Here is a 24459-nt window from a genome sequence, read left to right as displayed (position 1 = left end):
CTGGGCACCGGCTCCCTTCCCCCCATTAGGGCTTGTTCTCTGGCCTCAGCCCGTGGGGGGGCCCGGGGGAAGGGGCTCAGGAGCGGCCCTCACCCCCCACACTTCTCAGCACAGACTGAATCCAGTCCACATAGAGGGCAACTCGAGCATAGAAGTCCGGGTACTGGCGGTTGGCACACTCCCGAACGAGGAAGGAGTCCACGGCCTGGAGGATGCCGTCGCAGATCAAGGGGCCGCCAGAGTCCCCCTGGGAAGGGCGGGAACAGGCTGGTCAGTCACCCCGGACGTGGCCACGTCGGGCAAAGTGAAGCTGGTGGCAGCCCAATGCCAGTTAGTGGTAACATGTTTCCAGTGCGGAATTCTCTTTAAGGCCCGTGGGCGACAGAGGGAGATGGGCCACTCAGGAGGGGGGTGGGCATTTACGGCCCCTGCTATATCCCTGGACCCCTGGAGTGAGCTGGGCAGGTCCGAGAGGGGGCCCCGGAGTGGGAGAATCCCTGGACCCACCAAGGCAACCGGGTACGACATGAGCACCCCTGGGTGCCTGTGGGAGCCGAGGCTGTTCTCCATCCCTTGCTGAGCCCTCACGATGGGGCACCCCTCTTCCCGACAGGAGACCAAGGCACAGCCTGCAGCTGCTCAGTGGGGAGGAGGTGGGTTTGAACTGCTGCCACCCCCGCCCTCCCTCCTGTGGGCAGCTCCTGGAGCCCTCTCTGCCATCCACAGCGGCCCAGGGAGCTGGCAGCCGGGCAGGTACGTACAAAGCAGATGCCAGCTTTGCGCCGGGGAACGAAGGTGCACACATTCTCTGGCCGACACAGGAAGGTGACCACGGTGACGTTAAGCTCCTGAAGGACTTGGGGCAGTGGTTCCATGGTGCCCAGGCGGCCCCAGCCCATGGCCAGGCACTGGGTGCCGTGGGGCAGCAGCTGGTCCTGCTCCGGGAGCTGCGCCACTGCGACCTGGGCGGTGAGGTTGGCAGGGCGGTCCAGCTGGGGCAGAGGGAGAGGAGGTGGGCAGTGAGATCCTGTCTCCAGGCCCCATAGCCACCCCCTCTCACATCCACTCACATCCTGACCACCCCAAAGTGCCTCCTCTGGGCCCCCTCCCACTCACTCTCAGGTTCTACCTCAGGGTCACCTCCTCCAGGGAGCCTGTTCTGATTGATCCTCCAACCCCACCAGGGCTGTTTTACATTCTCTGACACCATGGGCCTCCCATTTGCAGCATTTGTCATGGTGGTTTTCATCCACTCACAAAGCGCTCATTGAGTGCCAACTGTATGCTTAGTCCTCTGCTAAACCCTCGAGGAGCTGACCTTTCAGGGAGCGGGAGAGGCCAGGAGAGTGACAGATGCATTGTCGAGGGAAATGGCGAGATGGTGAACCGTGCATCAGGGGAGGGGTGGCTGTCTTTCCACTAGGGTGAGGGGAGCTCTCGCTGAGAAGGTGAGGTTGGCGCTGAGGTCGGGGGTGAGGATGTTGCGAGGATGGGTGCCGGGCAAGGGGCACGGCCAGGTCAGAGGCAGGTGGGGCAGCCATTTGTGGGGCTATTGTCTGAATGGCCCTCTCCTTACCAGGCCTACTGTGTACCAGGCTATGTCCCAGCACCGGCAGGGGCCTGGCATACAGTAGGTGCTCAATACATGTTTGCTAAAGGTGACTGAAGGGGTAATTACCGGTCCTGCGGGCTCCGCCCACCCACCTGCAGTAGGAGAATGTCATTGTGAATACGCTCTGGGTCATAGTTGTTGGAAAACTGGCGAGTGACGGAGAACTTCTGTTGGCTGGGCTCGGCGTTCTGCAGGTTGTGGGCCCCGAGCACCACCTTCACCAGGGCCATGGGCCTGAGAGGTCGGGGTGCTTATTGTTTGCTCCCCCATCCACCCATTTCCTTACCCCATGGGCACCCTGAGCACCAGATGCAGCTCCCTCAGTTACAGCCTCCCTCAGACCCAGGGCAGGGCCACCTCCCCCATCAGACCCAGGGCAGGACCACCTCCCCCATCAGACCCAGGGCAGGGCCACCTCCCCCATCAGACCCAGGGCAGTGACCACCTCCCCCATCAGACCCAGGGCAGGGCCACCTCCCCCATCAGACCCAGGGCAGGGCCACCTCCCCCATCAGACCCAGGGCAGGGCCACCTCCCCCATCAGACCCAGGGCAGGGCCACCTCCCCCATCAGACCCAGGGCAGTGCCACCTCCCCCATCAGACCCAGGGCAGGGCCACCTCCCCCATCAGACCCAGGGCAGGGCCACCTCCCCCACCAGACCCAGGGCAGGGCCACCTCCCCCATCAGACCCAGGGCAGGGCCACCTCCCCCACCAGACCCAGGGCAGTGCCACCTCCCCCATCAGACCCAGGGCAGGTCCACCTGGGCACTCACATTTTCGCCAGGCAGTGAGCAGCGGTCAGCACGAAACTCGGGTGGATCAAGGTGCCTCCACAGAAGTGGGCATTCAGCATCTGCAGTGACGCCATGTAGGGCCGAGAGTGGGGCTGAGCTGCCCGCCCGCCCACAATCTCCGAAGCCCATGCTGCACCTGAGAACGAGGGGCATCGGCGGCGGCTGTCACTCTCCCTGCTGCGTGCAGCCCCACCCACCTCGCTGGGAGGGAAGCACTGGGCAGACACCGAGTCCCATGTCCCAGAGCTCCCCCCTGCCCTGGAGGCATTCATTCCAGGCAGCAAATGGGTCCTGCCCTGGCCCTGCCTCAGTCTCCCCATCTGTGCGGTGAGGGTGCTGGGCTGGCTGTTGTGGGTGGATATTCCCCAGAATCAGCAAGGCCTGGGCAGTTGGATGGACAACATGTGGCCCCACTCACCGCCCAGCAGCGTGGCCAGCAAGACAAGGGCCAGGGCAGGGTGGGAGGGCCGGTGGCTCTGGGTCATGGTTGGGTGGGGGCTCCCTTGCCTCCCAACCCCTCTTATAGCCCGAGACCTGGAGGCCGTTGGGGTTGCCCCACGCCTGGACTGGGTGTCCTTACTTCCTCCTTTCAACCTGGGGCCGCAGGGAGTTGGGGGCCAAACCACACTCCAGGGGGACAGGGAGCATCTGGCTCAGGGTTCCAACTCCCCTGCGAGTGTGAGACACTATCTCCTGCCCACCCCGTGCCTGGGTCCCCGGGACAAGGGCCAGCAGGGCACAGGCTCAGAGGGGCACACACACCGCTCTCCGTGCCTCCCCCACAGGCCCCTTCGGCCTGAGAGGACGGTGGCCAGCATGTCCAGGTGCTGGTGTGAGCCCCACGCCTGGGGACAGGAAAGCACAGGAAACAGTGGTGGGGCCACAGAGCCATGCGCCCTCCTGGGACGCAGAGGGTTCACTGTTCCCTCTAAGGCAGAGCTCTTACCCGGGTGGGGGTTGCCCCAGGGGACACTGTCTGGGGACATTGTGAAGGTCAGCAGGGCTGATGGGGATGCCCCTGGTATGGAGTATGTGGGGCCAGGGACCATTCTCAACCCCCCACAATGCCCAGGACAGCTCCCCAGGGGCGATCTGCACCCCCTCCCCCCGTGTAAATAGTGGAGAAACCCTAGTTAATTATTTGGGAACATTTTTAAAGTATATATATTTTATTGATTTTTTACAGAGAGGAAGGGAGAGGGATAGAGAGTTAGAAACATTGATGAGAGAGAAACATCGATCAGCTGCCTCCTGCACACCCCCTACTGGGGATGTGCTCGCAACCAAGGTACATGCCCTTGACCGGAATCGAACCCGGGACCCCTCAGTCTGAAGGCCGGCGCTCTGTCCACTGAGCCAAACCAGTCAGGGCTATTTGGGAACATTTTGATTTCACTCCCTGCTCACAGTAGACACAAGAATAAATCATGATGTTCAGACGATGTAAACCAGGGTGACCCTCGCATCTGTGAGTCACCTCCCCCTCCCTCCCACTCAGGCTGCATATTTTGTGTGGGCAGCCTCCCAGGACCTCCGTGGTCAGATGGTTACTAAACAGCAGAGTCTCCTGGGGTCCCGGAATCCCCTGACCCTGGGTTAAAGGAACAAGGCTCTGACATTGCTACGATGTGGATGAACCCTGAAAACACGTGCTCGTGAGAGAAGCCAGACACAGAAGGACAAATTCTGTGTGATTCCGTTTATGTGAAATGTCCAGAACAGGCTGATCCAGAGACAGGAAGTGGGTTGGTGGTTGTCAGGGGCTGGGGGAGGGAGATGGGAAGTGGCTGCATATGGGGAGGGGGGAGTTCTTTTCGGGGTGAAGGAATGTTCTGGGACTAGAGAGAGGTGGTGGTTACACAATATTGTGAATGCATCAACTATCACTGAATTGTTAAATGGGCGAGTCCTATGGTTTATAAAGTGTATTTCAATAAAACTTCACCAACAACAAAATGAGATACACACACAAACCTGCTAGATAACTCACCCACCAAGGGGGGGCCTCCCTGGGGGGTCTCGGGTGCCCTTCTCCAAGCGCTCTGTTCCAGGTGCACACACACCAAGGCTTGGGGGACAGGCAGGTGGGTGCGGGGGCGGGGGCGGGGGCTGCCTGGAGGCCTAGGGCAGGGGGTGAGGGAAAGCTCCCAGGGCAGAAGCTGGGGGCTGTGGAGAGCCTGGGGCAGTGCAATAGGAATGAACCTTCTGGCAGGGGATCCCGCTGGCAGGTGGAAGGGAAGTGGGGGCTGGGAGCTGTTGCCCCGGCCGGCCCCTTTCCATTCCAACCGTGGGTGGCATAACGGGCAACCGCTGCTGGAGGAACCGGGCCTGTTGCGTCACCAGGACCCGAGGGAAAGAGGGAGCAGGAGGCCCAGCCTGTAGTCTCTCTCTCCCTCCTTAAAAAAGAAAATTAGGATTTTCTTGAGTGTATCAGTGTGGGGGGCTTCAAACTGGGGGACAATATGCTCTTGGACCCCAACAGCCCTTGGACCTCAGTTTCCCCATCTGAACAATGAGCAGGCAGTGGCTTGACCTCCCTAAGCTCTGGCCAGGGCCCCTGGAAGGATCGAGATTCCTGAGTCATTAAGAGTCCCCCCTGAGCCTCAACCTCCCCATTTGTGAAGGTGAGTATATGGCAACACAAATAACCAAACTTGGTGGTCAGTTTGGGTGAGCGCCGGGGGCTCCCGGGGGCAGGGGGCGGCTTTGGGGCACCCACACTGGGGCAGGGGCTATGGAGCCCACAGACCCTCACACCAGGCAGCTGGGGCAGAGCTTTCGCCCCTTTCTACTGGCCAAGGATTCAAAGCCTTTGTGGGCTCTGGCACACACACCCCTACAAACCCGGAACCCCAGGCGATTAGCGGCCCATTCCATGATGGAGGGGCTGCCTCTAGGGACGCAGATCAACAACAGGAACGCTCCCCTCAGTGCAGCGTGACACCCAAATCACGGGCTCCCTCCAGCACAAACAGGTGTCCTGCTCTTCAACTTACCATCCCAGCCCCGGTCGGGCGTGTACGGGAAGCAACCAATTGATGTGTCTCTCTCACATCTATGTTTCTCTCTGTCTTCCTCCCTCCCTTCCACTCTCTCTAAAAATTAGGGGGAAAATATCCTAGGGTGAGGATTAACAAAAAACAAATAAACAAACCATTTAAGTATGTGTACAAAGTTCCCCTGGGAAGATTGGAAAGTGTCCTTGCATCCCTGACTCCTCCGCCCGCAAGTAAACTGACTGATCCTCTTGGCTTCTCGATGCTCCGACCAGCAGGTGCGAACGTGCCACTCACACATGTGCACACACTGTTCTGCCCTTGTCCACGTCTCCACTGTCCCGTGAAGACCCCTTAGGCCGGTGAATGAGGTGCCTCCACCTTTTACACAGCTGCGTCTTACTCCCCAGGGGAGTGGGCCAGCCTTTGTGCATCTGTGGCTCCTCCTGAGGGCGCTGTGTTGCTTTCTGTCTCTTTTCCTTGTAGACATGTGGCAGGAACTTGTACCCTCGTCATCCGAACGATGCAAAGGGACCGGTGGGGAAAACCACTACCACCGCCGCCCCCCCCCCCCCCCTCCCCCCCTCCCCCCCCCCTCCCCCTCCTCCCCCCCTCCCCCGCCCGTGGTGGGTGGCGCTGCTGGCTCTGAGGCCCCAGACCCACCTCTGGTGGGCGTGTCCCAGTTACCCGCCCACCCAGGCAGATGCCCACAGAGTTCTCAAACCCCAGGGCTTTTGCAAATCCCATAGATTGGAAAAAAATGGTCTCTTTGAGAAAGTTTGCTCATATTTCTAGGATAATGCATGAAGGTGAAGGTGTTTCTGTATCTTCAAGATTCTTTTGTTTCTTTGCTATGAACTGCTAACATCCTGTACCCATTGCTTTTACTACTGGGCTGTTGTTTCTTTCTTATTGATTTTAGTTGCTCTTCATATATTAATCATAATTATATATTATTAAATATATACTTTTTTGTTGTTAATCCTCACCTGAGGATATTTTTTTCATTGCTTTTTTAGAGAGTGTGGAAGGGAGAAAGGGAGGGGGAGAAGAGAAACGTTTATGAGAGAGAGAGAGAGAGAGAGAGAGAGAGAGAGAGAGAGAGAGAGAGACTCATCAGTTGGTTGCTGCCCGCACGTACCCCAACTGGGGCCCAGGATCGAGCCTGCAACCCTTCAGTGTGTGGGCCGATGCTCTAACCATTTGTCAACACTAGCCAGGGCTAAATGTACACATTTTAAATATATATAGTGGTATATAATAAATAATGATACGTTGTTTAAATTTTATTTTAATAAACTATATTTGTAATATATGATTCTATTTATTATTTTCATATCTTTGTATTTATCATTTAATAGCTATGCTTTAGGTCTTTCTATATGAGGTACATTAGCCTCTGTGAGTCAAGTGACAGTCTTAGGCCAGTGTCTTGTGTGCCTCTTGACTTAGCGGCACAATATCTTTTGGCCAAAGTGAGAGGTGGGTAAGGTGCTCCGTCTGTCAGGTGGAGATAGGACAGCCCCTGGTTCTCAGTGCTGTGAGTGAATTCAGCGACTGCCGGAAAATGCTCCTTACCTCCTGCCCCAGCCCCTGCCAACCTGGCAAAGCAGGGGTCAGGTGCAGAGAGAATGGGTGGCTTCTGCATTAGAGTCATAACTGCACAGGCTGGGGTGGGGGTGGGGGACAGGCCTGGAGATGGGAGGTCACAGCCCCCCACCCCCACCACGGGCTAAGCTGAGGGCCTCTCAGGCCAGTGTTAATCCATTGAGGGGTTTAGAACAGAATCGATCCAGTATCCAGTCTGTTTAAAATATATATATTTTTTATTGATTTCAGAGAGGAAGGGAGAGGGAGAGATAGAAACATCAATGATGAGAGGAAATCATTGATAGGCTGCCTCCAGCATGCCCCCCTACTGGGGAACGAGCCCACAACCTAGACATGTGCCCTTGACCGGAATCAAACCTGGGACCCTTCAGTCCACAGGCCGACGCTCTATCCACTGAGCCAAACCGGCTAGGGCCAGTATCCAGTCTTGGAAGCGTGCCACTCCGGTGAAGAAGTTGGGGCCCCTGCCACAGGGCTCCATCGAGGAGGCTACACCGTTATAGACGAGGGGCACCCATCACCAGCCCATCACCCTGGACAGTTGGCAGACCAGTCAGGGCGCCCCCAGGCCTAGTCCCCCTCGCTACTCCCATAGAACCTCTGAGCTGGTAGCTGCCCCCACAACTTGAGCCCTTCTCCTGCACCCCCAAGCCTGTTCCAACCCCACCTGTTCTCACGCTACTCAAATGCTCAAATGTTTAATCATCCAGTTCTAATTCCAGACTCAGTATCAAGGCCCTGGTCCTGGACTTGTCCCTCCCACCACGGGAAACTCATTCTCTCAAGACCTCTCCTCCCACCACGGGGAGCCCATGCTAGGTTGCACCTGGCCTGTACCTGGCAGATGCCACCCCAGCAGGTAAAAATGCCAGTGCACACATTGTTAGGGTGACACTGGTCCAAGGGGGTCATGGTGGCACTGGGGACCCTTGGGAAACTGGAGATAAGTCCCCTATAGCATAGGGCCTATGCCATTGGATTCCCCAGCCTGCCACCTGGAAGCTGGGGTTGGCTTCCACCATGGCGTTCTGCTAGGGCAGCAGTACCAGTGCCACACTGCTGGTGAAGTTGGCCTCACCCTCCAGCTGGGGAGGGAAACCAAGTCAGGAGGGACTGGAGCCTCATGAGGCCCAGCTGGGAGCCAGAGTGGCAGCAAAATAAGTTCTGGTCTGTAAAATGGTTTGGGTTTGGGTTCAAGTCCCAGCTTGGGCAGTAACTTGCTGTGGCATCCTGGCCCAGTCACTTTACCTCTCCGGCCTCTGGTTCCTGCACCATAGAGAAAGAATAATCAGCCCTAGCCCTGGCTGGTTTGGCTCGGTGGATAGAGCGTCGGCCTGCGGACTGAAGGGTCCCAGGTTCAGGCCCGGCCAAGGGCACACGCCTGGGTTCGGGCTGATCCCCAGTGTGGGGCGTGCAGGAGGCTACCTATCAATGAGTTTCTTGCATCATTGATGTTTCTCTCTCTCTCTCCCTCTCCCTTCCTCTCTGAAACAATAAAAATATATTAATAATTATAATAATAAAAGAATAACCAGCCCTAGCTGGTTTGGCTCAGTGGATAGAGCGTCAGCCTGCGGATTGGAGGGTCTCAGGTTGGATTCCGGTCAAGGGCACATGCCTGGGTTGCAGGCTTATCCCCAGTAGGGGGCGTGCAGGAGGCGGCCGTTCAATGATTCTCTCTCATCATGGATGTTCCTATCTCTCTCTCTCTCCCCCTTCCTCTCTGAAATCAATAAAAAATATTTTTTAAAATGTGGAAATTCCTAAAAATAGGATAAATAAAAAATCATGATGTCCAGTGTTGGTACAGCTATGGAGAAAGGGGCAGTTTTTGATTCTGCTGGTGGAGAGGGTAAGCTATGTTGTCTACCTTGGAGAAACTTTCTCAGGGAACAGATACAGAGAAGTTCATTGTAATTCTATCTGGAAACAACTCAAGTGTCCACCAACAGGAGGCTAAATAAATGGACTGTGGGATGTCTGTGGACGTTGCTACATGATTTAATCCACCAAAGGAAACGAAAAGAGTCCGGGTGTACACCAGGCTCTTCCCTCCCCAGCCCTCAGGCTGTTGCCGGTCACCCCGTATCACCCCTTTTCCCACCTGCAGCAGCAGCAGGCCATTCAAGTTCTCCTGAGGGCCGCAGCCATTCTCGCGGATGCTCCTGATGGAGAATGTTTGCCTGGAACTCTCTCGATGCCTCAGGTCATAGGCCCCCAGCCCCACGGTGGCGATTCTGGGGCTCCTGGGAGTGGGTGGAAAGCAGGAGGGGGAGACACCAGGCTGGGGCAGCCCTGGGGGTTTGTGGAAAAGCCCCAACTCAACCTTCCACATCCACTCTGGGACCTGGGCACTGCCTGAGAGCAAGCTGACAAATAAGGTGGAGAATTACCAGCCCACGAGCCAAAGAAAGGCCAGCCAGGATGGCCAGGCCTCCTTCCCTCACAGCTATACTCACCTTCTGTTTCCAGATTCTCCTGAGCCTCTCTGGGATGCCCCATTTCCCTCTCCAATACCCTAACCCTTCCCTGAGCCTCCCCGCTTTTGCCAAACCCTCTCCCCTCTCATCTACCAGGCAGCCCCCTATGAATCCTGAGGTACCTCCCTCCCCACGAACCCTTCCCACTCTGAACCCCCGGCCCCTGTGGCACCATCTGCACCCGCAGCCCCCTCATCACCGGCTCTGGAAGCAGCTGGCTGCTGTCAGCACAGAGGGTGTGGTCCAGGGCACCCCACAGAAGTGCCATCTCTGATGCTGAATGGAGGCCAGTGACTTAGCCTTCCTGCCCCCCTACCCCGAGGATGTCCACAAGGGGGAGCTGAACCAGGGGTAGGGGCATGTACAACTCCTTCGTCTCATCCCTACCCCTGCTTCCCCCCACTCCTTCTCTAAAAAGACAGGTGGCCCCAGGCCGTCTGCATCCCCCTTCTAGGACTGCTCAGGGTCCTGAACAGTCCCTTGGTGGTGTGGCCTGAGCCAAGTAATTTTCCCTCTCTGAGCCTTAAGGCCAGGGGAACAGGAATGGGCTGCTGCTCCCTCTCATCTGGGCCTCTCCCTCTGCAACTGGACCCCCAGCAGAGATGGACATGCCTGGCATGGGATGGGCACGCCTGCCTGGCATGGGAGTCTGAGCGCTGGCATGACAGGGCAGCTGGGGGTGGCTGGGGATGGGGCCTCCCTCAGACCTCGGGCCTCAGCTTTGGCAGTACCCCCAGCACAGGGTCAGCCTCTCCTGGTGAAAAACAAGAAGTTGCCCAAGGCCTCTACTGCCAACTGCTCCTGGAACCTGCCTAGACTCTGCCAACTTGTTAGATAGGACAAGGGTCTCAAAGTCTGAGCCATTCTTACCAAATATTATTCTTACTAAATGTCAAAATGTAGCACAGTATTTTGCAGATCAACTGTAAACAGAAGCTTGACAGGAACCCAAGTATAGCCAACAGCAAAGTCGAAATCAACATGTAATTGACAAAATAGTGTATATAAGCAATGGCTAAGCCTCCCTTAGATGTGAATCTTCTGTCTCCTTTACTTGCTGCAAGTAAATAAAACTACTTTGTGACAGCCAAGTCTTGTTTAATATATATGTATATTGATTTCAGAGAGGAAGGGAGAAGGAGAGAGAGATAGAAACATCTATATATATAAAAGCCTAAGCAACTGTCACAGCCAAAACAACCAAACAGATGACTGAACAGGCTGCGTGGGGTGACCAGGCCAGCAGGGGGGGACATTTGGTAGTGACCAGGTCGGCAGTGGGGGGCAGTGAGGGGCAACGAGGCCAGCAGGGGGGCAGTGAGGGGCAATCAGGCAGGCAGGCAGGTGAGCAGTTAGGAGCCAGTGGTCCCCTAACTGAGAGGGATGTCCAACTGCCAGTTTAGGCCCAATCCTGGGTCTGAGGGGGTCCCAGATTGGAGAGGGTGCAGGCTGGGCTGAGGGGACACCCCACTATGCACAAATTTTGTGCACCGGGCCTCTAATCAATGATAAGAGAGAATCATTGATTGACTGCTTTCTGCACACCCTGTACTGGGGATCAAGCCAGCAACCCAGGCATGTGCCCTGACCAGGAATTGAACCAGCGATCTCTTGGTTCCTGGGTTGATGCTCAACTGCTGAGCCACCCAGCTGGGCCGTCTCGTGTTTGTAATAGAGCACCCCAAGTGGTGAACCCCTTGAGTTCGGTACCAAATTGGCAACTCCAGATGGGACCCTTCTAGACGGATTTCCTCTTGGCCTTGTGCGGACACTTGGCCAAGTGGCCAGCAGCAGCAGTTCTCATCTGGGACTAATGTGCCTGCATCTCCACCGGACGAAGCATCTGTCCCTTCGGATACTCCCACTTGGTGCTGCCCGCTGAGCCGGCAGCCTGGTCTGCCTGGACACAAAGCCGATGGACACCCGAATCTACTTCACTCAGCGCTTCGAAAGGGACGCGGGAGATCAGCTCCTGTGGCCACTGTAACTGGTGTTTCTGTTCCTGTTTGGGGCATAGGCTTGTCGGAAAGGTAGTTTTGGTTGGTATGTGCATGGTTTCTGGTTGGTTGGGCAGGAACTTACCTCTGGGATGCCAGATTCAAGGCCTGGCCTGGGGCTAACTCTGGAGGGTTGAGGAACGCTGTGAGGCACCCAAGACATCCTTGGGGGGCAATCTCTGGTCTGGTTGTCTGGCTGTCTGTCCTGCAGGAGTGAGATTTTGTTCTTTGTGTGCACGCTGGTGTTTGCCTTGTTTGCCTTATATGTAAAAGTGTCGGCTGTGGGAAACTCCAATGATCCCCCAATGCAGCCTCGTGGGGTGCATTCTGCAGAATTGGATAAAAAAAGCTTGGTTTATTTGACTTAAATAAATTAAGCGTTTAAAATACATGAAGAAGCCCTAACCGGTTTGGCTCGGTGGGTAGAGCATCGGCCTGCAGACTCAAGGGTCCCGGGTTCGATTCCGGTCAAGGGCATGTACCTTGGTTGCAGGCACATCCCCAATAGGGGGTGTGCAGGAGGCAGCTGATCGATGTTTCTCTCTCATCGATGTTTCTAACTCTCTATCCCTTTCCCTTCCTCTCTGTAAAACATCAATAAAATATATTTTAAAAAAGTAAATAAACAAAAAATTAAAAAAAAATACATGAAGAAATGTAACACATGGACTAACGTTAGGAGACGGCCTGTCCTGCGTAAGGCAGCCTTGCTCAAGGCTGGGATTCCATTTTGGATTTAGGAGGCATGATCTTCTAAGTGCAGTTTTTTTGTTTATTCAAGTTTCAGCATTTGCTGACCACATAGGAGCTTCTCTCCAGCCGCTCCTGCTCTGCCCCCTCCAGGAGGGCACTTTCTGGAGCTCCTGCAGCCAGAGTGGAGCTCGGTGGGGAACGGGAATGGCACCCCAGCAGTTCCCTGAACAACACGAGGCTCCCATCAGACCGGGCCGCACCTCCTCCACTGAGGAGGGCCAGCAAGTCAGCTCCTGGTTTCCGGTGGGGGTGATCTGGGACGAGCAAGAGCGGCAAAGGTTTGGCTGCGGGACTCAGGGGCCAATCTCTGGCTCATGATGTGAAGATACATGCTTGGGATCATATGGGAAGAATTATTGGTTTTATCTCTGGGCTGTTTGAATAAGACTCCTAATTGATGTGTCCGTCTGTCTCTCTCTCTCTCTTTCCCCCTTCATCTGTGAAATCAATTTTTTAAAAAAATTCCCCCTACTTTTCTTCCTCTGAAGGATAAGGGGGAAAAATTACCTGCCACATCTCTTCAAGAGTCTCACTGGTGTAAAGAGATGTTCGCCCGGCCAGTGTGGCTCAGTGGATTCGGCATCGTCCCATGCACCAGGAGGTCACATACGATTCCCGGTCAGCGAGTACCCAGGTTGTGGTTTGATCTCTAGTTGGGGTGCATACAGGAGGCAACCAATCAATGTTTCTCTCTCACATTAAAGTTTCTCTCTCTCCCTTTCCCTTCCTCTTTAAAAAATCATTAAAAACATTTTTTTTTTTTAAAAAAAGGAATTGACATTAAAAGAAAAAAAGTAGCTTGAGTTAGCTTTAATGGACTTGCAACATGAAGCGAGTAGAATCAACCACATGTGTGTATTTTGAGTCACAGAAGCCAAAAGGGTGGGCTCTCTTCCTTGGGGAGTGGCCCCCACTCAGCCTGGGCACAGGCCCCTGTGGCTTTGGGAGCCTCTGGCTGCCAGTGGAGTGGGCTGACCCAGGCACTTGCCCCAGGTGGCGCAGCCCAGTGTTTTGTCACAGCCAGAGGCAGCCATGGGAGTTTAGGAACAGAACACAGCCCTGCTAAGGTGTGATCTGGGAGGGAGTCAGATACGGTGAGGCCACACCACCCCGTCCCTTCTTCTTAGCAGGTTGGGTGTGAATTGTGGCGTGAGGCAAGCTCTTAAACCCGGCATCCTGGGCCTGTCCTGCCTCTCACGGTCACGTTTGTCGGGAACGTGGGGGCAAGCCCTGGGGAGGCCTTCTCAGCTCATCTTCTCTAATAGTCCAGGCGCCGGAGGACTGAGAGGAGCCGGGGTCCGGGGTCTGCAGCTGCGGTAGGAGACTGCTAACGTGGGCGTCTGCAGCCAGAGGGGAGGCGAGGGTGCTCGGTGCCTCCTGTGAGCAGCTCCTCACGGCATTGCCGACTCTCCTTACTTTTCCCTCCTGTTTCATTACAACCTGTTTCCTGCCTTCACTCTTAGACTTGAGCTCCTCATGTTTCCCGACTGGGGACAAGGGGTGGAGGAGCCACAGTCGTGAAAGATGGAAATTACGGGTTCTGTAGACCTCAGGTGATCTGCTCATCTCAAGGTCCATCCCGGCGCCGACGGGGCAGTCGGTTTGGATGACGAAGAGGTAGCGAGTGCTTCTCCCGTATCCTGATTTTCAGGAGGGTTTTAAGTCTCTGAATTGCAGCTGTCTAGCTGGCTGACTCGGGGACGGTATCCAGCAGGATGTCTGATTACGGAGGGCCTTGTGCTGTGTTGGCCTGAAGAGCATGGCCTCACGTGTCTGACCTTACTTGCAATGCACACACAGAGTTTGTGGTCCCCGGGAGTGCCTCCTACCACCACGGGGTGGGGTGGGGGGGCTTTTCTCTGGTGCGCAGCTGATTCAGAAGGCTGTGCCAGGACTTCCTCCCAAACTGGCCCCCCTCCCCAGGCCAAGGTGCCTTGTGAGATGCAGCTCTTCACTCGGCCACGTAGCAAGCATCTCTGTGCTTGAAAAACCATGGGACACCGACTAGATATTGAGCGCAGCTGTCATAGCTGGTATCCCTACCCGCTCTGGAGTGACTGTGCTCCATCCTGCCCAGATCCCACCTGTCCTTCAAAGTCTTGGACAAGGTGGCCTAGCTTGCTGACATCTTACCTAGGCAAGCTGTCACTCTACTCCGTCTGGCTCATTAGATCCCCCCCAGAGTGTGAGTTTGTAAGTGGCAGGATTTCAGTTTCCTTGCTTTTCCCCTCTTACTTCTGCCTCACCTCTAATGGCTCCTGTCTCCTGTTGGCGTCGTGCTCTCTCTCCATCCATTCCTGTTCTCAGGAATCTCAAAACCTAGGGGACCCCATGGCTTTCTTAAGTCAGGCAGCCGGATAATTTCACTCCTCTAACTCAAAGACATACTTGGTCCATGTTCAGCAGAAAAGTTACAGAAGTATGACCCTTGTCCCTATTCCCTCAAAAATGAGGCGTAAAAAAATCTCCTGGGGGAATTGTTAGATAGGACAAGGGTCTCAAGGTCTGAGCCATTCTTACTAAATGCTATTCTTGGTAAATGGTAAAATATATATAGCACAGTATTTTGTAAACCAGTTGTAAACAGGATAAACTTGACAGGAACCCAACCCATAAGTGTAGCCAACTGCAGAGAAGAAATCAACATGGAATTGACCAAATCGTGTATAAAAGCAATGGCTCGGCCTCCCTTTGGGGAGGCAGAGCTTTGGATAGGAATCCTCTGGCTCTTTTTCCTGCTGCAAGTAAACAAAACTACCTTGTGACCATCATGTCGCCTTTTTTTAAAATATATTTTTATTGCCGAAACCGGTTTGGCTCAGTGGATAGAGCGTCGGCCTGCGGACTGAAAGGTCCCAGGTTCGATTCCGGTCAAGGGCATGTACTTTGGTTGCGGGCACATCCCCAGTAAGAGGTGTGCAGGAGGCAGCTGATCGATGTTTCTCTCTCATCGATGTTTCTAACTCTCTATCTCTCTCCCGTCCTCTCTGTAAAAAATCAATAAAATATATTTAAAAAATATATATATTTTTTATTGATTTCAGAGAGGAAGGGAGAGGGAGAGAGAGAGAGAGAAACATCCATGATGAGAGAATCATTGATTGGCTGCCTCCTGCACGCCCCCTAGTGGGGATTGAGCCCGAAACCCCGGGCACCCGGGACCCTTCAGTCTACAGGCCAATGCTCTATCCACTGAGCCAGACCAGGTAGGGCCACGTCTCGTTTTTTAATAGAGCACCCCAAGTGGTGAGCCCCTTGAGTTCTGTAGTAAACTGCCTGCTCCGTGCCTCAGTTTCCCTAACTATTCGATGGGGATATGAACAGCCCCACCCTTCCGGTAGAGCTGTGGTATCAAGTTAATATGAGTATGAGTCTCTGAGCAGCACCTAGCATGCTCAACCCCTCTTGCCTGTTCTAACCTCTCCGGTGGCTCCCTAATGCCCCAGACTCAAGTGCAGGCCCCCAGCTGGACAATGTGCCACCACAATCAGGTCTTGCCCCATCTCCACCACCAGGAATTGGGTGGCAAGAAGGACACACCCCTCCCCCTCCCCCGATCTGATATTCCCCTAGACCAGTGGTTCTCAACCTTCCTAATGCCGCGACCCTTTAATACAATTCCTCATGTTGTGGTGACCCCCAATTTCATTGTTACAAATTGGACATAATTAAAGCATAGTGATTAATCACAAAAACAATATGTAATTATATATGTGTTTTCTGTGAAAAGGTCGTTCAAACCCCAAAGGGGTCGCTACCCACAGGTTGAGAACCGCTGCCCTAGACTATCAAGCAGTCAAGAAGTTTCTCCAGCCCTAGCTGGTTTGGCTCAGTGAATAGAGCGTGAGACTTTGGACTGAAGGATCCCAGGTTCGATTCCGGTCAAGGGCACATGCCTGGGTTGTGGACTTGATCTGATCCCCAGTTGGGGGCAGCCAATCAATGATTCTCCCTCATCATTGATGTTTCTATCTCTCCCTCTCCCTTCCTCTCTGAAATCAATATATATATATATATATATATATTTTTTTACGTTTCTCCAGGACACCTCTTCATGCTCCTGCCTCCCAGGAGTCACCCAAGAGTGATTGCCACATCTTTCCCTCCTCCTCCTGCCTCCCAAAGGCTGGCTGGCTGGCTATAGTCACCTTTCAACACCAGCACCACGGTGCCTCAATAAATGACAACCCAGCCTCTACCAGCCAGGAAAACTGAGGCCTGTCCACCACCAGGCCTGGGAAGGTTGGACAGACAGCCCTGGTCTGCCCAACTTACCGGACAGCCTTGGTGGAGTGTGAGTGGCTGACCAGGAATAAAAACCAGTGGTCAGCTCAATAATGCAGCCCTCGGCCCCCAACACTTAAGGACGGAGTTGACTGTGCCTGGTGACCTTCATCAGTGATTTTTAAGTTCCCTAGGCCTCAGTTTCCCCATTCATAAATAAGGGCTCAGGACTCAGTCAGTCCCCACTCTACAGAGCTGTGAATGGTAAGGAGGAAGTGACTACAAACAGTAAGAGCTGCCTAATTGTGCATCAAAAAATTCACCGGGAGCCTTAGCCGGTTTGGCTCAGTGGATAGAGTGTGGGCCTGCAGACGGAAGGGTCCTGGGTTCCATTCCCCGTCAAGGGCACGTACCTGGGTTGCAGGCTCCTCCCCGGTCTGGGCTTCGGTCAGGATCGTGCAAGAGGTAACAATCGATGTGTTTCTCTCACATCGAGGTTTCCCTCTGTCTTTCCCTCTCTCTTCCACTTTCTCTAAAAATCATTGGGTGAGGATTAATATATATAATATTTATATATATATCAATGAAAACATATTAAAAATTCACCGTGAGCCCTAACTGGTTTGGCTCAGTGTATAGAGCGTGGGCCTGCGGACTCAAGGGTCCCAGGTTTGATTCTGGTCAAGGGCATGTACCTTGGTTGCAGGCTCGATCCCCAGTGTGAGGTGTGCAGGAGGCAGCTGATCGATGTTTCTTTCTCATCGATGTTTCTAACTCTCTATCCCTCTCTCCCTTCCTCTCTGTAAAAAATCAAAATATATTTTATTTTTTTATTAAATATATTTTATTGATTTTTTACAGAGAGGAAGGGAGAGAGATAGAGTTAGAAACATCGATGAGAGAGAAACATCGATCAGCTGCCTCCTGCACATCTCCTACTGGGGATACGCCCGCAACCCAGGTACAGGCCCTTGACAAGAATCGAACCTGGGACCTTTCAGTCCGCAGGCCGACGCTCTATCCACTGAACCAAACCGGTTTCGGCAAAAAATCAAAATATATTTTAAAAAAATAAACAAATAAAAATAAAAATTCACCGTGAGGGCTGTGCGCCTGGCTAGGAGCCAGGACTCGGGGGCCTGGACCCCGGCAGGCGCGGGGGCGAGGCTGGGTTGGGGGGAGGGCAAACCCCCGCCCAGCTTCTTTGTCTCCCGATGGTTGCGCGCCCAGGTTTCTTGCCATGGAAACGCGTGCGGGCGAGCGGTGGGCACGAGGGAGGGGTGCAGAGGTGCTGGGCTGGGGCGGCAGAGACAGGGAGAGACCCAAGAGGCGAAGCGCTAACCAGAGACCCAGGAACTCAGACTTCGCCCCCGCGCCCAGGAACGAGGGGGCTCCCGGGGCTTATCCTGGGCGGGGAGGAGACCGCAGACCCCAGCCCCCGCTCTCCCCGACCGGACGCGGGGACCCCTGAGACCCAGAGGCGGAGGCGGCGGGCGCCCGGGAGGCGGGGACCGCACACCCGCGCGCGCCGCGCCCCCGACGCGCCGAGACAAAGAGCCCCCGCCCCTCGCGCCGCAGCCAGGCCTCCGGGCGCGGGGTCTCCGGGCCGGGCGGGGTCCCCTCCGTCTCCCCCTTCCCCTCCGCCTGCCCCTCCCCTTCCCATCGCCCCTCGGCCCCCCTCCCGCGGGGGAGGGGCTGTGCTTTGTGCTCGGCGCTTAGCGGGGCCGCCGCGCCGCCCGCTCCGCCCTCCGAGCGCCCGCGCCAGGTGAGGGGCCTGCCGCTGAGGCTCCGGACCCCCGTTCTCCCGGAGGCCTCCGCCCGACGCGGGGGCGCCCCGGACTAAGACCCCCTCTGAGCCAGGCCGGCCCCGCCCTCCTCGCCCGACCCCATCCGGGGTGTGGGGGTGCGGGCAGCCGATGGTTTGACAGGGCCACGGTGCGCGGGGGAGGCCGCGGGACACCCCTCGCCCCTGGCCTCAGTTTCCCTGGGCGGTGCCTTCGCATCCTCGCCCGCCCTTCCCCCCGCCATCTCGGTACCAGGCCCCCCGACTCAGTCTGCGCCTCCCTTCCAGGCAGCCTTATTCCCTCCAACCACAGCCTGTGGCACCCGCGACACCATGATCTCGACCAAGGAGAAGCATAAAAGCCCGAAGGACAGCATGACGCTTCTGCCCTGCTTCTACTTCGTGGAGGTAAGGGGGGAGGGGGTCGCGCCGGCGGGGGCAGGGCAGAGGCCTCAGTCCCACCGGGACCCCCATGCTGAAGTCCAGGGGCGGCCCAGCTCGGATCACCCTCGAGTTGGGGCGCAGCTAGAGTGCCTGGGGGGTGGGGCTGTGCCTGGGGGTGAGGATCAGAGGAGTCGGGCTCTGTAGGATGAGTAGAAGTTCGAGGGGCAAGAGGCTGTTCTGTGCTTCCCAAACAGTGGGCAAATGCTGGGGAAAAGGGGAGGTGGGACCTTCACTCGGGGGTTCAGGCCAGTAGCTCACCTGGAGGGGCTGGAACAAGGTGTCGGGAGTCATAAGGATGGTGCAGGTGACGAGGGTGCAGTGATTTCCTCCAGTCCTTGAGCCCTGAAGCCTGAGGATCTGAGCTCAAATCCCTCTTGTGCTGATCGTGGGGGGACGGCTGCACTTCCCCTAACCTCTGATAGAACAGTCCAGGCACATAATGAAGGCTTCATGAGTGTTTAAAAAGTAAAAGATAGTAAGAGCAGCCACTTGGCATATGCTGATGATGGCACAGGGTGACCTTTGTCCATCCTTTGAGGTTCAGTACTGACTTTAGTCTCCCTGTAGCCGAAACCTCCCCCTCTTGACATGCCAACAGGCACTCAATAAATGCTCCTTGCGGGGGAGACCTCCTACAAACCCAACTTGGGCATTTTCCCTCTGAGAGCCCCTACCCTGGTCCCAGCCCTGCCCATGGGCCTGGGGTTGTCTGTCCTGCCCGGTACCTTCTCCAGGGCTAGAGGGATGGTTGAGGCCCCTCTTAAGGCGTCATCCAAAGCAGGAGTTAAGATGGGAGCCTCTCGTGGGTGCATCTGTGCCTCAGTTTCCACGTCTGTAAAATAGAGGGGGGTTTCCTGAGACAGCCAGGCCCCCTTAGACTCTTTCATACTCTCTGGCCCCCGCAGTACCACTCCTCTCTGTCCCCTGTGGGTGTTTGACTTTGAGACCCTTGGACCAGGGTGAGAGGCATAGAACACTAAGAGGGTTTGCTTCCTCAAAAAGATTCTGCCTGTCCAGCCGGCATGGCTGAGTGGCTGAGTGTCCACCTATGAACTAGACCAGTGATGGCGAACCTTTTGAGCTCGGCGTGTCAGCGTTTTGAAAAACCCTAACTTAACTCTGGTGCTGTGTCACATATAGAAATTTTTTGATATTTGCAACCATAGTAAAACAAAGACTTATACTTTTGATATTTATTTTATATATTTAAATGCCATTTAACAAAGAAAAATCAACCAAAAAAATGAGTTCGCGTGTCACCTCTGACACACGTGTCATAGGTTCGCCATCACTGAACTAGGAGGTCATGGTTTGATTCTCGGTCAGGGCATATTGCCTGGGTTGCAGTCTCAATCCCCGTTGTGAGGCACGCAGGAGGGAGCCAGTCAATGATCTCTCTCGTCATTGATGTTGCTCTCTCTCCCTCTCCCTTCCTGTCTGAAATCAATGAAAATATATTAAAAAAAAAAAAAGATTCTGGCCCTGACTGGTTTGGCTCAGTGGATGGAGCGTCAGCCTGCGGACTGCAGGGTCCCGGGTTCGATTCCGGTCAAGGGCATGCACCTTGGTTGCGGGCACATCCCCAGTAGGGGGTGTGCAGGAGGCAGCTGGTTGATGTTTCTCTCTCATCGATGTTTCTAACTCTCTATCCATCTCCCTTCCTCTCTGTAAAAAATCAATAAAAATATATTTAAAAAAAAAAGATTCTGTTAGAATCTGTGCCCAGTGGTTGTTTGTGGCCCACGTAAATGAGGGAGTGATCTTCCTCAGTGGTCGTCCTGTAGGCACCACACCGGCGATGTGATCAAGACCAGCTCAGCTTTCCCAAACGCGTTACTTTCTGTACCTCACGGTGGCATGAGCATGCAGTGTGCCCAGCTTGTGCGGGGCACAAGACAGGATGTGTGGAGGACAGTTGCATGAATTAGTGACTCAATGGATTCATTCGTTCATTCATTCAGCACCTGCCATGTTCTCGGGGCTGAGTGGCAGGTTGGCACATAGGGTCTGGGGCCCAGAGGACATAAAGCATTGCAAGGGATAGAGAGATGGGTAGCCAGGGAGGGCTCCTCTGAGGAGGGCTGGGGCACCAGAGGGATATCTAAGGGCATCCATCCATCCTTGAGAGAAAAAGCTGAGAGGCAGGACTGTTTGCTGTTTCTGAGTTTTTCAAGATGGCAAGGATGGCGGAGGGAAGAAATGGATGAATGAAGTGGGTGGGTGATGGGTGGAAGGAAGGAAGAAAGCATGGATGGATGAAAGGATGGATGATGGGTGGGTGGGTGAGTAGGTGGATGGGTGGAAGGAAGGAAGCATGGATGAATGATGGATGGGTAAATCCATGGATTGATGAATGAATTCATGAGTGCAAGAATGGCTATGATGAATGGATGGACTGTGGCTGCTGCACAGGTGGATGGGTGGGTCACTGCATGATGGGTGAACTGCAGCAGGGATAAAGGGATTGGTTGGTGGGTGAATCAATGGATGGGACTGAATTCATGGACGGATGAGTCAGTGAATGGGTGTGACTGAATAGCCTTCTCCCTGCAGCTGCCCATTGTGGCATCCTCCATCGTGTCCCTGTACTTCCTGGAGCTGACTGACCTCTTCAAGCCAGCCAAGGTGGGTTTCCAGTGCTACGACCGCACGCTCTCCATGCCCTACGTGGAGACCAACGAGGAGCTCATTCCACTGCTCATGCTGCTCAGCTTGGCTTTTGCTGCCCCTGCAGCCTCGGTGAGTCCCAGAGTCCAGGGGTCTCGGCCAGCCTGAGGGCACCCCCGGCCAGGATCCAGCTGAGCCACCCCCCCTGTCGGCAGATCATGGTGGGCGAGGGCATGCTGTACTGTCTGCAGTCTCGGCTCTGGGGCCGCGGAGGTGGCCCAGGTGGGGCCGAGGGCAGCATCAATGCTGGCGGCTGCAACTTCAACTCCTTCCTGCGGCGCACTGTGCGCTTTGTGGGTGAGTCCCTGGACAGCACCCCGACCCCCCTCATCTAAACCGGGGTGGGTGGGTCCTGGCCCCCTGGCACCGGCCCTGACCCTTTCACCTGCAGGAGTCCATGTGTTCGGCCTGTGTGCCACCGCCCTGGTGACAGACGTCATCCAGCTGGCCACGGGCTACCATGCACCCTTCTTCCTGACGGTCTGCAAGCCCAATTACACACTGCTGGGCACCTCATGCGAGGCCAACCCCTACATCACGCAGGATATCTGCTCTGGCCAGGACACCCATGCCATCCTGTCTGCAAGGTGAGCAGGCCCAGCTCCTGTGCCATTCAGTAGGGAGAAACTGAGGCACAGAGGGATTTCAGATACAGCAGGGCTCACATGGATGACTCTTACAGGAAGACCTTCCCATCCCAGCATGCCACGCTGTCGGCCTTTGCTGCGGTCTATGTGTCCGTGAGTCCCCAGGCCCAGGATCTACTCATCCTACCGCCCCACCCCCACCCCGCCCCTGCTAGGATCGCTCACACTGACCCGACCCCGCCTTCACCCCACCTACCTCTGCCCCAGCTTCCCTGGACCCGCCCCCACCTCCACTCCTGCCCCACCGCCCTGACTGCTGCCCCACTGCCCTGATTACTGCCCCGCCCCCAGATGTACTTCAACTCTGTCATCTCCGACACGACCAAGCTGCTCAAGCCCAGCCTGGTGTTCGCTTTCGCCATCGCAGCGGGTGTCTGCGGTCTCACCCAGATCACACAGTATCGAAGCCACCCCGTGGACGTGTATGCGGGCTTCCTCATCGGTGCTGGCATCGCTGCCTACCTGGTGAGAGTCTGACCAGGGAGGCTGGCAGCCATTGGGCAGGTCTGAGAGGGGAGGTCTGAAGGAGCAGGCTAGCCCCCAAGGAGGAGGTCAGAGGAGGGGAGGAACAGGTGCCAAGGCCTAGCCCTGTTCTGGGGAGACTGATAAGACCTTTGCCTCCCTCCAAAACCCCCAAGTCTTTGCCCTGTGGGGACCCTGACGTGGCCTCACAGCCATCCTGAATCTCACCCCCAGGCCTGCCATGCAGTTGGCAACTTCCAGGCCCCACCCACAGAGAAGCCCACAGCCCCAACACCTGCCAAAGACGCACTGCGGGTGCTGACCCAGCGGGGCCACGACTCGGTGTACCAGCAGAACAAGTCTGTGAGCACTGACGAGTTGGGCCCTCCAGGGCGGCTGGAGAGTGTGCCTGGGCCCGTGGCCCGAGAGAAGACCTCACTGGGCAGCCTGAAGCGGGCCAGCGTGGACGTGGACCTGCTGGCCCCACGGAGCCCCATGGGCAAGGAGAACATGGTGACTTTCAGCCACACACTGCCCCGCGTCAGCACGCCCTCACTTGATGACCCTGCCCGCCGCCACATGACCATCCACGTGCCACTTGACGCCTCGCGCTCTAAACAGCTCATTAGCGAGTGGAAACAGAAGTCACTGGAAGGCCGTGGCCTGGGGCTGCCTGATGAGGCCAGCCTGGGGCATATGCTGGTGCCCGCAGAGCCCATGGCAGAGGAGGAAGAAGAGGAGGAGGAGGAGGAGGAGGAGGGAGAGGAAGAGGGCCCAGCTCCACCCTCACTCTACCCCACAGTCCAGGCGAGGCCAGGCCTCGGGCCTCGGGTCATTCTCCCACCGAGGGCCGGGCCACAGCCACTGGTACACATCCCCGAGGAGGGGGCGCAGGCAGCAGCAGGCCTGTCACCTAAGGGCAGCGTGGCTGTGCGGGCCAAGTGGCTCATGATGGCTGAGAAGAGCGGGGCCCCTGTGGCCACAGCCTCGACCCAGCCCCGCATGGCCAACCCGCCCCGACTGCTGCAGGTGATTGCTATGTCCAAGGCACCTGGTGGACCTGGCCCCAAGGCGGCTGAGACAGCCTTGTCCTCCAGCTCCAGCTCCGACTCCTCACAGTACAGGTCGCCATCAGACCGTGACTCAGCAAGCATTATCACCATTGACGCACACGCGCCTCACCACCCCGTGGTCCACCTGTCTGCTGGTAATGGGCCCTGGGAGTGGAAGGCTGCTGGCAGTGGGACCAAGGGGCCAGAGGGCGAGGGCACTTATGAGCTAGGGGACCTGGCTCATGGCTTTCGGGGTGGACCCAAGCCACTGGGTGTGTCTCCTGGCTCATCTGTCAGTGATGTGGACCAGGAGGAGCCAAGGTTTGGTGGTGTGGCCACAGTCAACCTGGCCACAGGGGAGGGGCTGCCCCCACTGGGCACGGCCGACAGTACTCTCGGGCCAGCCAGCCGGGAATCAACACTGAGGCGCAAAGCAGTTGGCCTGGCACTGGGTGAGCGAGATTCCACCTCTTGTGAGTCAGAGGCTGAAAGCTACTACCATAAGATGCAGGCAGCCCGCAGGTTCAAGGACTGAGTGCCCAGGGGCTCGGCAGGCTGGGGTGAGGGTGGGGGTGGGGGTGCAACAGCATGGGGGTACTGGGGAAAGAGGGGAGTGGAGGCATTTTGCAATCAAACAATAAAAGGTTGAATTGGAGTCCTGGCTGCAGTCATCCTGGTCTGAGGTTCCCCCACGTAGGCAGCCTTGGCCATGCACACAGGCCCCAGGGTCCTGGGCTGGCTGTAGGCTCTCAGGGGCCATGTGACCAGGGCCCGGAGCCCAAAGGACAGGGCACTAGGAGCAAGGCACTGAGTTCTGTCCAGTGCCCAGAGACTGCAGCAAGGTTCTAACTGGAACATGGAAAAGGTTTTAGTGTGGTTTGCAGCATCTGGGGAGTTGCCCCTTTTCAGATTCATGCTTACTTGCCAGGGAAGG

The 24459-nt window shown here is 56.0% G+C and overlaps 3 protein-coding genes across 3 annotated transcripts; 1 reads left to right on the top strand and 2 right to left on the bottom strand.

The window, feature by feature from the left end:
- PRTN3 (proteinase 3) lies at nucleotides 1-2894 on the bottom strand. Its single transcript, XM_036314833.1, has 5 exons — nucleotides 2828-2894; nucleotides 2389-2545; nucleotides 1705-1846; nucleotides 762-992; nucleotides 1-247 (listed from the first exon to the last, which is right to left on the bottom strand). The coding sequence occupies exons 1-5, from the start codon at nucleotides 2892-2894 to the stop codon at nucleotides 77-79; spliced, it is 768 nt and encodes a 255-aa protein (XP_036170726.1). The 3' UTR covers nucleotides 1-76.
- A 2052-nt stretch (nucleotides 2895-4946) lies between these two features.
- Nucleotides 4947-14643, bottom strand: AZU1 (azurocidin 1). Its single transcript, XM_036314037.1, is given in 7 exon segments — nucleotides 4947-4966; nucleotides 7422-7531; nucleotides 7741-7982; nucleotides 7985-8101; nucleotides 9121-9262; nucleotides 9696-9808; nucleotides 14635-14643. Coding segments are annotated over 7 exon segments (753 nt in total).
- A 3307-nt stretch (nucleotides 14644-17950) lies between these two features.
- PLPPR3 (phospholipid phosphatase related 3) lies at nucleotides 17951-24080 on the top strand. The gene is made up of 8 exons (XM_036315580.1): nucleotides 17951-18235; nucleotides 18542-18661; nucleotides 21251-21436; nucleotides 21520-21661; nucleotides 21756-21951; nucleotides 22047-22104; nucleotides 22303-22476; nucleotides 22708-24080. Exons 2-8 carry the CDS (start codon nucleotides 18587-18589, stop codon nucleotides 24058-24060), a joined length of 2184 nt encoding a protein of 727 aa, XP_036171473.1. The 5' UTR covers nucleotides 17951-18235; nucleotides 18542-18586; the 3' UTR covers nucleotides 24061-24080.
- Nucleotides 24081-24459: the final 379 nt, after the last annotated feature.

Source organism: Myotis myotis, unplaced genomic scaffold (assembly GCF_014108235.1).
Source record: "Myotis myotis isolate mMyoMyo1 unplaced genomic scaffold, mMyoMyo1.p scaffold_m19_p_6, whole genome shotgun sequence".
NCBI lineage: Eukaryota > Metazoa > Chordata > Mammalia > Chiroptera > Vespertilionidae > Myotis > Myotis myotis.
Note: the sequence above shows the minus strand (reverse complement) of the source record. Positions and strands in the feature narration are given on the sequence as shown.